The sequence below is a fragment of the Agelaius tricolor genome, unplaced genomic scaffold (assembly GCF_023055355.1).
Source record: "Agelaius tricolor isolate 1412-34295 unplaced genomic scaffold, bAgeTri1.0.p SCAF_1, whole genome shotgun sequence".
NCBI lineage: Eukaryota > Metazoa > Chordata > Aves > Passeriformes > Icteridae > Agelaius > Agelaius tricolor.
In genome coordinates this window covers 37194927-37209578 of record NW_027269261.1, presented here as the reverse complement: position 1 = coordinate 37209578, position 14652 = coordinate 37194927, and the positions used below count along the sequence as shown (strand labels likewise).

Genomic DNA, 14652 nt, shown 5'->3' with positions numbered 1-14652 from the left:
CAAAAATGTTACCCTCGCTATACACTCTAATATTTCCTTGTTTCATGTGAAGCAATTTTAAAAATTGCTTCCAAAACATTAACTAGCAATAGTCAAGCTGCCATAACTCTGGCAAATAATTGTCTGACATAGTTTGTTATTTGTTTAAAATATATTAAACAAACAACAAAACAAACCCACAAAAAACTAGTTGTATTCTGTATGAAAACATTGAACATACAATCTTTTTTGCACCCATGCAACTTCAGCAACAACAAAAAAAATCACTTTAAGCTAAAAGGTTCTATTATGTGGTACCATTACCTAAGGACATTAGGGAAAACATGCGTATCAGGTATGGGGTTTCCCCCGTTATCTCCTTATACTGAAGTTTCAGAAGCAAGCAGAAGTAACTACACTTTAAGTGATTCACTGACATTAAAGTGTAAAGAATAATCACTAAAAATTGTATTTTGCAATAAACAGCCTGTGAAGTGCTTCAGAACATGAAGTGAGCAGAAAAGCAACTACACCATTACTACAATCACAGAATCGCAGAAAAAAAGTGATTAAAATACTTCTGAAAGTAATTTTTTCCAACTTTCTGCTCAAAATCAGGTTTATTTCAAAACTACTTTAGCCTGCTCATGATTTTAACCAGTTCTGTTTTAGACATCTCCAAAGATAGAGATTCCACAAGCCAACAATCCCTCTAGTAAATTTCATTGTTTAAGCACTCTCATAACAAAATTTTTTCTTCTTATACCCAAGCGCCTTCCCTTGCTGCAATTCATGACAGCTGCCTCCTGTTCTTTCACTGTACCTCAGTATCCAGCTCCACCTTCTGTATAAGTGTATATATCCAGCTCCACCTTCTGTTTAAGTGTACCTCCACCAGGTAACAAGAGGCATTTTAGGGAAAATCCAAGGCACCACACCTACCTTTCGAAGTGGAGCGGCCAGCAGGTCTGCTGACATTATTTTTCTGATGCTTTGTTGACATACGCTTCATCTGGCGGGGCGTACTGGGGGGAGAAGCACCATAGAAAGTGTCAGCACTTGTTTCATCTGATAATTCCTCTGGGTCAGATTCAGAGATCTTGGAAGTAGCATCTCCTGATTTGCACTCTTTCCTGCAGAGAACAAGATAAACCATTACAATCAAGATAAAGACATTTTACTTGCAATATCTGTTTAAAAAGCTAATTCATTTAAATCTCTATTTTACTGTCACATCCATGTATACTTACCCCAGTTTTTTTCATATCCCTAAGGATAAGTTTCCAGTCAAATAAATAATAGGCAACATACAAAGAGGATGGTATAGGCAGTGTCACTAGAAGAACACAATGTAAACACACACATATATGTATCTCTTCCTGAAAAATCTTGTGGCAAGCCTAAACTAAGAGATGCATGAAATAAACAAAGGTTCAAACATACAAAGATAATGCAAGACATTCAATCTAATCAGTAGCAGGGACAACAGCAGAGGTCTTCTCTTCTATCCTCCATCCTCATTCCACAAAGCCAACTTCTAAAATCACCCTCCCACCCTTTACAAAACTTTTATCTAGCATAGGAGATCTGAAAGTATTTTTCACAGAATTTAACATCAAGAATACCATTAAGATCATAACTAAATACTATCATTCCCCAGTGGTGCCACACATGGAATTCTCTTGCTTAAACACATATCAGGGAGAAGAACACACACCATTTTCAAAGGAAAAAAAGAAATTGTTTGCCTCTATTCCCTCACTTATTTCTGAAGCAGGTGTGCAAATAACAACTCTACAGAACTCTAACTCTTGACTCTAGTAAAAGACACTGAGGCAAAGAAATAGTTGATCTAAATCAGTGCAAGATAGCATCAGTATCCAATAACTCCAATTTCATTCAAATCACAAATTATATTTTACTTGCTACTATTTTAGAGGCAGACAAGGAATGTTACTCATAACTCTAGTGAAATGAGTCTGAGTTACTGCAGCAGGAAGTATGTCAGAATATTGACAGCTAGTAGAACAATAGTAAGGCTAACAAAACAAAAACAAAACACAAATACTGTCCTTTTTCTTGGTCTTCATCTATAAACAGAAATAAATACCTTAGCATGCAGAACAGTTATGTTCTCTACAAAGCCACAGAAACATTTAGTGCATGAAATACTCTTTTCACTTTACTCTTCTCACTCTACTACTTCAGCTTTGAGAAGGCAGCAGGCAAGTTCACCAACTTCTGCAGATAAACTCTATTGGTTACCCAGTAAAAATGACCCAGGTGGTATCACAGCACCACCTGGAGTCCTAGGAGTGCCCTACAATCTGGTCATAGTGACAACCACACAAAATCACCAATACTTTTAGTCTGGTTTCCTTGCCTTGGGACATCATGCTGCTACTGTGTCTCAGCAATGTGATTTAACCAACCCCCACTGTCCAATATAAAAAAGAAGTCTTACAATTGTTCCTACAGATCTTGTGAAAATAGGTGGATGAGTAGGAGAAACGGATCCTGCAAGCGTCGAGCTGGGAAAGTAGAATTCAAGTTTACATCTTTTGGGACACCAGAAGAGCTTTATTTCTGAGAAGGCTTGCAAACAGCCCTACTGCAAAACAGGCGGAGAACACCCCTCTGATCTTGCCAAAGACAAATCAACCACAAGAGACTAAACCACATAAAACAGAAGTCATTAGTTCCAGTGCTTATGGAGCCATTTATTTTTTCAGTGATCTCACTGGCCTGGCAAGGCACTGGGTGGAGTGCTGATGCTCTTGCAGAGTCTGGCAGAACAGATCCTGCAAGCACTCATGTTAGGTCTCCAAGGCAGTTTTAAACTAGGACAAGTTACCTCATTAGGGAAGACCAGTGAAAACACTGTTTTCCTTCTGTTTATAAATAAGCAACCTCTTTGAAAAACTTAATGATCAAACCTCTCCACCAAGCCAAACTAAGTGATCTTTAAAGAACTTTAGGTTATTTTGGTCTCTATCTCTGGAGGCACTTGAAAGATCTGTAGATGGAGCCCTTACAGGACATGGTTTATTGGTGGACTTCAATGTGTTCCTTTACAGTCAGACTCAATCTCAGAGGTCTTTATCAACCTAAATGATTCCATTATTCTACCTTGTTTGTTTCTTGCTATGTCTGATGAGAGAGCATGAGTGCCAGAAGTATCCAAATTACCCTCCAACCTCACACCTGAATTACATACATACCTATACAGCAGCATCCAGTATGACTGACTTAACATTCAACCATTTTTGCTGGGTAATTTAGTAAGATGTTCTTTGATAAGAAGCACAGCAGACATCACAAAACATGCAGCACTTGAAATCATATCACAAAACCAGCAATCATGCTCTCATTCGTAACAACAGATGCAGTTTTGTTAGCAGCTTGTGAGACGATCTAACCAAAGCTGGCTGGTCTGCTTAGAGAGAGAAAGGCACAGGTTGCAAAGCAAGTTTTAAAAATCCAGCATACTCAGTTTAGAGTGCAAAGCCTATACCTCAACTCAGACCTCAAATCAGTGTCAATTAACACAATGAATCGGTTTCACCAGTGCAAACCTTATGGCAAAACAATGCACTAAATATACAGGGTCTGAACGAAAGCAGCTACATCAGCTTTGACGTGCTAGGATCAATTTTCCTAATCCAGACAACACCAGACATATATGATTTTCATCAGCAACACTCTAGTACTAAAATCAGTTATGGTTTTACAGATTACTGACACAGCATTTGCAATGTTTGTGTGTTATTTACCATCATGAACAAACCATAGACTAATTAAAGCTGCCAATCTCTAAAACACAGTGCTGGCAAACCTGAATCAGATTATGGTGTTGGTTATTAGACAGAATTATTGGTTCCTAAATACTGTTGCGAACAGGGTTGAGAAATATTAATAAAGGCTAATTTCTTCTTAGCTACCAAGATATGCAGGTTTTCTCCCCCACAGCCAGTGAGAACCACCCAAATCTTAATCAGGCTTACACACAGAAAGTGAAAGCCAGAAATGTGACAAATGCAGTTACTATTTGCCAATAGCAGCCTAAACCCAATCCCTACTAGGAAAACTAAAAGTGCATAATTTTCATATTCTATTCACAGGTTACCAGTCTCAATTTTCAAGAGAAAAATGCTTCTTGGAAATTTACCCTTGGAATATAAGAAAGACTGTAGCCAGGATGCATAAATCACAAATACTGCAAAAGTTTTAAGAGCAGTATGGTAATAATAACAACCAAAGCAAAACACCTTGACAGCTCTGAAATGCATCAAAAAACCCCAACAAACTCAGAATGTTTCCAAAAGTAACTATTGTATGTTACACCAGGGTGCATTTCGACCAGAAGCTGAAACGACAGAATACATAATTTCTTTAATTTGCACTTCTGGATGACAACAGGATTTGGGGGTTTTGTTCAGCTAAGTAAAAGGGATGGCAATGTATCTACAAATCCAGTTCAGTCATGAAAATCAAGATAATTCTTCTAGATTTTCAAAGGCCTGCAAACAAAAATAGGAACGGGGGACAGAAATTAAGGCATGAAATTTGGGGCAGGAAAAAAAGTCTGGTAAGTATCACTACTGATAAAGATCACAATCTTTGGAAAAACACATTCATTTATCACTAAAAAAACAATTAGCAAATTAAAAGATCACTGAGGATTACAGGGGAATGTTACAATAATTAGGTTGAAGTAGGAGGAATACGATTTTTAACCAGCACAAAATTTTGCAGTTTCCTGAAGTATCATGCAAACTTGCAAAGTTTGTAACAGCCATTAATGAGAGATCATCCTAAAAACTGTGACAGCTATATGGAGAAAAACATCTTTTTACTCTTCCCTTCTATCAGCTATCCTTGTCATAAACAGGAGTTTAAATACATTAGGCACTTACATAATGAACTCAGGATAGCCATTGCTTATCATCCCACAGGCAGGTTAAAAGCTTGCTGGGGATCAGAGCAGCAGAGGTCAATGGACTGGACTACAAGCACATGGCAGTAAGATTTTGAGTTATGCAGTTACCACACAGGAGCCAGGATCATCACCCACCACAATGGTTTGGAAGCTGTGCACTCCAGACACTGCTGCTGTAAACAGCCTCCTGCAGCTTCAAAGACATCACACCATGCAGGAATCAGTAAGCCTCTTTCTCAACATTCCTTATGGCACACTGCCACTTTCATACAAACAACTGCAATATCTTTACAGAGTCCAGCCTCAAATTACCAAGCATCAGCTCTTGACATTCAGTGGCTTTGTTTTAAAAGCAAAGTGTCTGTTTTTCAAATATACACTCCTTAACTCAGATTCAGCTGGATAATTAATGCAGGAAGACAAAGCTACATTAGTCTGTTCTTAGTAATGCACATTCCCAGTCAGCAAAAGCAGCAGAAAACACAGGCACTACACACTGCCAAACACATCTTGTTAAAGTTAAGGTAGCTCTCCCTAAAGGTAGTTGCAACCATTTTATTTCAAACAGTATTCTGACAAGAACTGTCATCACCCAACAGCTGCTGGTAATACAAAAAGCAAACAGAATTTTTAGGTATCCACCTTTGCACCTGTTAAAACAGAAAAACAGTGCTGCTAAACACCACACACAACAAAACTGGAATCAGAAGCCCCAGTTTCTTTGGGGCAGTACTAGGTTTCATTTTGCTGCAGAAGAGAATGTAATGGTAGTCCTGGACCAATAGCACAAGGAAGGAACTTCACTAAACAATCAGTAGCACCTTGGGTATCAAAGACTGAGGATTAGACAACCTAATCCAGAAGACAAGATGGAAAAACTTGAAGTTCTGCTACAGTACGGGACAGCTACCTGGTGTAAACACATAGTGTTACATTCCAACATTAGGAAAGCATCGTGCACCCCTGTATTTTAGCCACTTTTTAAAAATTATGTTCTGAAGGAAGCTGTAAGCTCAAATAAATGGACATAGTTCTGACAGGTTGCTGAACTGAAAGCAGAAGCAACTAAAAATCCAGCTGTGGATAAGGTATTTTCAAAAGATCTGCTACACGTGTGAATACAAAAATGAAGTGTTTGATGCTACTGCATTTACTATAAACTGCCCTAAGTGCAGCAAAAGGAAGTCTTCAGTACAAGGCAAGGAAAAGATCTTGTTGGGTTTAATTATATTTTTTATTACAACACAGCAGGAATTTGCACACAGTATGTACAAATGAAGCTGTATTTTTTTGCTATATGCACCCTGTTTATGTCTGGCAGAGCACTTATGGGAAGGATATTTCAAATTTCAAATTATGTTTTAAAGAAGATACAGTACCAGCATAAAAATTTCAGTTTTAATAAATATTTTAATTCAAATTCAGCTGTACATAGCTACAATTTTTCTTCTCCCAGAGGAATCAAGGGAAGGTAGGATATATGATCATTTATCTCCACAGCCTAGGAATGAACAACCAGCAAACTGGGGGGAAAAAGTTGATACCTGGACAGAAGTAAAGGAGAGCAAAGAATTTATTTATAACAGATAGTAATTTTAGCATTTACTCCTGACAGAAAATGCTAAAAAGCATTTGCATCTTTCCTCTAGTATGTCTACATATACAAATCCTACAGAATCTAAGTTTGCATTAAAACATCTTGCAGCAGAGACACTTGTAAGAGCACAAAAAAGGAAGCAATGTTAAAAAAAATTATCAAGTATGAAATGTAAAGCTATTCACACAACTTTTTGCAGTGAAGACCCTCAGAAATTACCAACACTACAGGCATGGTAAGATGACACAGTAAAAAGGGGAACTTGCTCCAGTGCATCTTTTGCTTCCCAGGCTGCACATCCCTGCCCCTTTTGCCATCCCTTCTGCATAGAAGGCAACAATCATGTGACCTCAATCACCAACCTGACAGTGAACAAACCCATTGGTTTTTTAGGGCACCATTTACCTGTCAGATCAATACCCACGAGCGAAAACCCCACAGCCACATGACAGCCAAGCTCCTCCACTACATCCTTCCTGAGGCATTCACCCTGGCATTCTCCTGTAGAGACACCAGGGTGAAGAAGGCAACCTGCTGAGTGTTAAGTGAAATGGTGCCCTCAGTCACTCTCTTCTGGCTGCACATGAAGCAATTTTACATGACTGTCTGTCCTTCCTGCTTTCCAGACACTTTGCCAGAAGTCACTAGCACCCAAGATGCACAGGAATAACTTAAAGTGCCAACCCTGGCTCTTCACTGGTGCTGACGAAAATCCAGCTTAGCTGGAACACCTTTGTTAGCAGGATTTTTCCAACTTCAGCCACTTTAATTTTGATTAGGCAGCTAAATGTACTTAATGTCACACTAGCAAGTACCATGTGGCAGACATTCCTCGTTGAGGGAGGGCAAGAGAGGGATGTTAGGAGATGAGAACAGTCATTTTTAGCTGAGTTAGCTGCAAAACTAATGCAGATTTTTACTTGCAGCAACAATAAAAAGCAAAATACTTGGGCAGGAAAATGCTTATGGTGATACTGGTGTAACCATCAAGAACTGATTGACTACATAATTCCGGTTTCTTATAAATTAACCTATGCTTTCTTATAAATTAACCTATGAACAAGGGAGTTTGAGCATAGGAATAATGACAGAAACACTAAAACTTCATTAGTGAATTGTCAGGACATAGCAGAAACCCTTGAAAAGCCCTGCTTTGTTCATGATTTTCACCTTGTTTCTCTTTGAAAACTAACCTGTAGTAGGGCTGCACAAAAGAGGGCAGTGAAGGCTGCTATGAAACCCGTGCCACCCACGGCAAACCACAGGTTTACACTACAACAGCCCTGCTAACAGTTAAGAACCAAGTGCAATAAATTCCACATCAACTAAGGAAGCAATATAAAGCAAGTATTTCAGCTGCAACACAAACAGTGGTTTGGAGTGAGACTTGACTGTGAGAAAACCACCACAGTTTCTCCAGAAACCACCAAGGACAAAATAAAAGTCATTACTTGGGAAAAGACTAATGTACAGCTTTGAGCTAAACAGTTGAACTGTAATTGATTCCCAGCAACAACTTTTCCTCCTTGGTAACTCTCAATTAAGCTGCTTAATTAGAATGGAAGGACCCAGCAAGTGTGAACACACTTCATTTCTACAGTAGACCTCAAGCACACGTCTGACTGGGCATCACAAATTTCCTTAGAGCACTGATGTACTTACTAGCAAATTTTAGTTTAACAGAAAAATTTTAACAGAATGTTCTCCTACTCAACATCTGGAAGCCACCAGAGTCAGTTCTGCGAATTACTGCTATTTTGGCACTTTTCCCAAATTTCTCCTATATTCCTGGGCAGAAGCTTCTATATGTGTTTACTATATTTACAACAGAAAGACAATGTCACAGAAAAATCTAACCAAAGCTATTGAAAGAGAGGTGAGGTATTGAAGCACTTTTTGGCTGATTAGAACAACACAGTAAACCTCAAAAGAAGAAATTGTCAAACATTGATTCAAGAATAAATTAAGCACAATGCAAAGTAGTATTCATCATATCTTTTTATAGCAAGTAGTGATAAGCACTACTGAGACACATTTAAATGATCTAAGGAAGTAATTTTTCTTCTGCAAGTTATACCAACTAGAAATAAGTATAAAAAATTAATAAAATAGAACTCTCATAAAAGTTTTGGCAGTTCTTCGTGTTCTCATCTCAGAAAAAAATACTCAGAACTTTTTGTTCTTTTTTACCAGCAAATTTGAAAACAGAGAAAGCTTAACTAATTTTTCCATCTTGGATTTTTATTATAAGTTTTCATACAAATTTGAACCATGATGTAACAGCATTTACAGTACATTCATTTTTGAGCTTGCCCCCAATAGATTATTCAATTAAAACTATGCCATATTTTATTTCAAAAGAAAAAATGTCTATTTAATTCTACCCTTGCTCTATAATGTGCAATAAAGTGTGAAAGTGTTGATGGGTTTGTTAGGTTTCCACATCCACGTTTAAGCCTGCCAAGTGGGGCTGCAAATGGATCAAAGGTTAGAACTGCAGAAACAAGAGCTAAGAGAGCTTTACCCAGCCCAGTTAGTATCCAGCTCTCTTAACTATTGATGTTAAAATATTCATTGATTCCAGACCCCATGCTTCTCCTTTAGTGCTACTTTTTCAACCTCAACTATATGCTAGCTCATATTTGGGAATTTGAAGTGATTTTTTTTAAGTAAGAATCTCTGAAATGTGCTTTCCTCACTAATGATGTTTGAGCACTACATAATACAGTATCAATCCAAAGGGTAAGTGCTGCAATTAAGCTCTTGGCACCTGCACAGATCAGATCCCAAGGTCTCAAGCCACACACCAATGTAGTAAAACATACTTAATTAAGAACTATTTATGAAAAATCTGTACTAACACACCCGCATGGCTTTTCTGGAAAACTTAAGCTACACCAAGAAAAGTTACATACTACTGAGAAAAGAGTATTAGGTTGCTAGGTTCAACTATAAATATATCATATATGAAAGTGATAAACTGGGAAATGCACAGACCTGTGATAAAAGATAAAAAGAACTGTAACAGCCATTCTCCCCCCACTCTCCCACACACACTCTATTCTTCTGGCAGAAAGTCCCATTCCCAGATAAGACAAAACTAACAACTGGTTATGATCCCAAAGTTTCAGTTCATCATTTAGACAAAGGCAAAGTCTACAAGAACCCTGAAGGTGAAGCATTGGAATTAAATAGGTTTTCAATGGAAGCTGCTCTCTGAGCACAGCAGGCTGGACTTTTTGTCTGTGAGGTTTGGAAAATCCATGCAATGCAATGGGACTTCAGTCCTCTGCACTATTTGGAGCATCCCAAAAACTCAGTGGTCACACCCACGGAGAGCTCTACAGTGAAGCCAAGAAGTCATTGAGGCAGAGTAACTGTGGCCTTGTTATCACTTACTGATGGATGTTCTACAGCCAAAATGGTAAAAACTCTCCCAAATACAGCTCTCAGGAAAAGCAAAGCAAGTAAATCAGCAGCACAAGTAAGCCAAGGGCACAATAAACCATACATTTACACCACATTAGAAAGCAACACATGATACTCAGTACCACTGAATATCAGCAGGACAGAGATAGAACAGAACTCATTTCCTCCTTCTACCCTAAGACTGCAGGAGACATTTATCAGCACAATAGTTACATCCTATCTTGTCTGGCTCCAGAATAAACCTGATTGGGTTTCATGACAAATTAATGTGACTTTACACACAAGGTTCTTGGACTGGACACAAGTGAGCATTAGACAATTCAGTAACACTCAAATTCAGATGTTAAAGACAAACATTCTCATTTGGCTTTACGTTTGCAGTAAGCCAAGAGTGAGCATGGGACCCTTGTCAACTCTTTAAATAAATAAGCTTCTAAGTTATTTTTTTAATTCAAAAATCATTTAGTTAATAAATTACAGACTAAATGTAGCATCAGTGCAGTTAACATCTGAGAGAAGAATAAAACTGAAGGAAAGTAACAGTTTTGCAAACATAAATGTTGTAGATGACAGCAAATCCAACCATGCAACTGATAAAACGAGCTGAGACTCCTGTGCTGACAGAGGTCAACACACTATTGACTAGCAGTTGCTACTATGAAAAATTGTCTTCTAAATGTATTTTGGATGCAGTTTAAAAGAATGGTTTGGATATAATTTAAGAAATGTGGTAGTCATGGAAGTCAAACCTTTACAAGCCTCTAAAAATGCCAATTAGCTCCCTGAACTGAGAATTACTGCAAATCCCTTATGCTTTCCTTGAAATTCAGTAATTTGTTTTCATCACAGCACAGTTTGCATTCCACAAAGGTCAATATCACTAGCTTACATAATAGTAAAACCAACCTTGACACAGACAGCACTAATTAACAGACATAAAAACAACCCAGGCAGCCACACAACACAGACTAATCCTTACTGCTACAAATGCCAAAGACATCTCAACCAGCACTTCATGTGTGTTTGTGCGTAGGTGGAGCAATCAGTCATTCATTCCAGTCTTGCACATGTAAACAAGAAAATGCAATACATGTAGAACAGAGATTACATCTCACCTCATTCAAATGCATAGGGGGGAATAAAAGCTATGGCAAAGCTCTATATACTTAAATAATTTTTCCCATTGAAGCTATGATCTTAATAAAATAAACTCTTTCACTGCTCATACACTATCAGCCATACAGATACAGTCTGGCAAGCAGGAAAATATGATGAGCACAATTCTCAACATAACCTCAGGCTTCCCCCAAACCACAGATGCTGGAGACTGACAGCCCCAAATCATTGTCATCCTGGAGACAACAAATCTGATAGACAGACTACTGACAAGTTCCCCAGCAAGGAGGAAGCCTCCACATAATTCACAATTCTGTCCCACTTTATTCACAGCCTTGGTCTTTCCTTCACCCCTTGCACTGGATGTATGCCAGGAGAAAAGAGGGAACAAGCAATCAGGGCACAAGTCAGGGTAGCCCTATGGCTCTTCATGCCTTTGCAGTGCCCCCAAACAAAGGGCAAAGTCCCATCAAAGGACATGCTTAAGGCCTCACTTTTCTCTATAGTGGACTTTGTGCCAGAAAATTCTTGGGAAAGGCTAAAATTGGGCTTGGGAAATTTAAAGCCAATGGGTAAAATAATCTAGAAGCGCCAAACACATCTGTTTTAATTAGCATTGTAAATTATTTAAGTGGAAATATTTTATCTTGAAAACTTTCCACTTGTTTTAAGGATTTACACTTAAATGTGAATTCTTCACTAAGCCTTTCAGTAGTATCTTTTCACTTATCCATAACCACTGCATGCTATCCAGGGTCAAAGTGCAATTCTATCTCAAAACCCATATCTGCTCGTAGCTTCCCAGAGCATTTTTCACTTTAGAGCTGTCTCCCCTCTCTCCCCCCACCAAAGTGTATTTCATGAAAGAAAGGAAGAGCTGGGAAAAACAGCGTGGTTTTGGAGAGGGATTCACAATGAAAAGTTTTTGACTAAGGATTGTGTAATTAAAAAAAAGCCATAAATATATTTTATGTTTGCCTTCAGTTTACAAAATTTACCATTGCATTTATATTCTAACAAGAGATAGGATCCTCACACAAAGTCAAGCAGATTTCTGACACCAAGCAGTCTCAAAACAACAAATCAATAAGCTTTGTTTATCAAACAAATGTAGGTGTATTGCTAATTCAGAATGACTGAATACTTCTCCACCAGAACTGAAGTTAACTTAAAGAGAATGCATTATAGCAATGCACTTTGGTACTAGCCAGAGCTCTCTATCATAAGAACATATTCACACTCTACAAACAGGATTAAAAGTGATCTGCCATCAAATGGATTTCCAACGCCCAAGCCTGTGCAAAATAAACTGATTTCAACAAGATTCTGACCTCACAGCCCCAAGAATAAACACCTCATGATGATTCCAAAATTTAAATCAAAAGTAATCATGTTTGAAAAACCTTCAGACACTTTAGTTGTATTACATTTAAGTAAAAGCAAGTGCTGCATAAAGCCAGAGAAGCAGGTGTGAACTTGGGACACAAAGTACACACAGAAGTGAATCACAGTGGATGGAGTACATGCACTACCCTACACAAATTAAGGCTGCCTAATTGTTTTGAGACATCCCCTTCCCACCCACCAGCTCACTCCGAAATAGCTAATTCAATTTTCATTTGCTGGGTAAAGTTGTCACCACATTATCCACACCCACATCCGACTCATATAAACTGTCCTGTAATAAGCAGAATCCAGCAGAGGTCAGAAATGGCCCTGCACAGGAAATGCCTGGGTGTTTTCCATTCAGGCTCGGGAGATTACTCTTCTACATGAAGACAGTCCAGGTCTAGGATCATGCTGTTGTACAAACTTTATTTTAAATCATTTTCTGCTTAACCTGCAGTATTAGTCATTGGAGAGTCCTTTGAAAAGGAACTTAGAAGCTTACTAATTCAGTTGCCCTGCAGCATTTGTATTTCATATTATTTCTGTTAAATCTTACTAATTTTATATATATTCTGATTTTGGCATTCTCGTGAGAGAAAGACAAATCGTTAATGCACATTAATGAAAACTCATAGGCATTGTTCAACCCCACAGCCTTGACCCACACAGGAGCACATCACAACTTCCCTTTTATTCCATCAGTACAAAACAGCAGCTCACAATATTCAAGAACTGTCTCAGCAACACTACAGCAGATATTTTGCACGGCACACCTGGAACACAATGCACCTGACTACTACCTTACAATACTAATTGATCACACAGGCGTTTTAAAAACGTTTCCTGAATGCCTCCTAGTGAGAGGTGAAGTGCATCAACAGGATGTTACTTAAAAATGAGAAATAATTGCCACGGCATTAATAACTTGGACTTATGCAATACTTCTGCAGCCAGCTGGAAACACTAAACCATAAATTTGCATCCCCATCTCTCAGCAGGGCACAGATGGAGGCTTGCAAAAAGCCAATCTGCAGGTCAGCACATTCAGGAGGTGACAGCAGTTGCAGAAAGCTTTGAGGCATCACACTTCTTTGTGAGCGCTTTCTCTTTTTTTTTTTTTTTTAACTCTCTCGTCTTACATCAATCGATTGCAGCGTTGCCAGCAGCGATACTCCATGACCCCGCTGTTTTACCGGCACGCCAGAGAGAACCCGATTTTCATCACGGCTGCCATAAACACGAGACAGCCTTGCAAGAGGGCAGCGCTTTTATGGCTGCAGTTCACAAGTCAAGGAGCGCGGGTCACGCTCGGTCAGCCTCCCGCGGGCTCCAGCTGCTGCTGCCCCGCCGCTCCGCAGCCTCCGGCCCGACCCCGACACCGGGCGGGCAGTGCTCCGACACACCCGCTTGCACTGCTGCGAGGCTGGGGGCGAAGGAAACGATTTGCTTTTAAATGCAAAGCGCCCACAAAACACTGCCTTACCCACCGCAGCCACTAGAGATTTCTTATCGGAGCACCGTCTCGCTCCGTGGGCGCTCTGCAGAAGCGCTGAAGCAGCAGCAGCAGCCGCAAGTTCTGCAGCGCGGAGCGGCCGGAGGCAGAGCGTGCACCCCCGGCCCGGCGCTCGCAGCCCCCGCCCGGCACCGCTCCCTGCACGGAGCTCCCCACCGTGAGCCAGCGCTGCCTACTGACCTCCCCGGCGGCGACGGCGGCGGCTCCTCCATGGCGGCAGCGGCGGCGGCACAAACCAGCGCGGCGGCGTCTCTCATGCATGCACCGGGGCCGGCATGGCGGCGGGCCCCGGTGCGCGGCGCGGGGGCGCAGCGAGGAGCGGGCGCAGCGGGAGGAGGGGAGCGGGTCCCTACCCGGCTGCAGGAGCGCGGCCGCGCAGAGCCGCCCGCGCGGCCGCCATCTTGGGAACAGCCTCCGAGGGCAGCGGCGCCGGCAGCATCGCTACGGCGCGCCAGGAGGGACCGGCCGCGCCAGAGGCGCCCGCTTCGCCGTGGCCCGGCTGGGGGCGGCTCCTGGTGCGGGTTTCCCTCTCTCGGCCGCGGGGTCGGGACGGGCTGTGGGACGGCGGCGCTTCCCTCCGGCACCGTGGAAATTACATCTCCGCACTTCCCCGCGAGGGGCCGCGGTTATCCCGAGGCGGGGCGGTGACGGGGGCGCGGCGGGCGCTGCCGCCCCCTCCGTGCCCCTGTG

General features: G+C 40.8%; 1 protein-coding gene across 13 annotated transcripts in view; it reads right to left on the bottom strand.

The window, feature by feature from the left end:
- Positions 1–14278, bottom strand: part of MAP3K4 (mitogen-activated protein kinase kinase kinase 4) — a 62959-nt gene extending 48681 nt beyond the window's left edge. For all 13 annotated transcript variants that reach the window (XR_011679690.1, XM_071430310.1, XM_071430315.1 and 10 more), the window contains exons 1-2: positions 14143–14278; positions 922–1112 (exon numbers count right to left, since the gene is read on the bottom strand). Coding sequence is in view for 12 of the 13 variants with exons in the window: in XM_071430310.1 (XP_071286411.1) it covers positions 922–1112; positions 14143–14219 (268 nt within the window). In the remaining variant the exon portion in view is untranslated. The remainder of the gene's footprint in view (positions 1–921; positions 1113–14142) is intronic.
- Between the last annotated feature and the right edge of the window lie 374 nt (positions 14279–14652).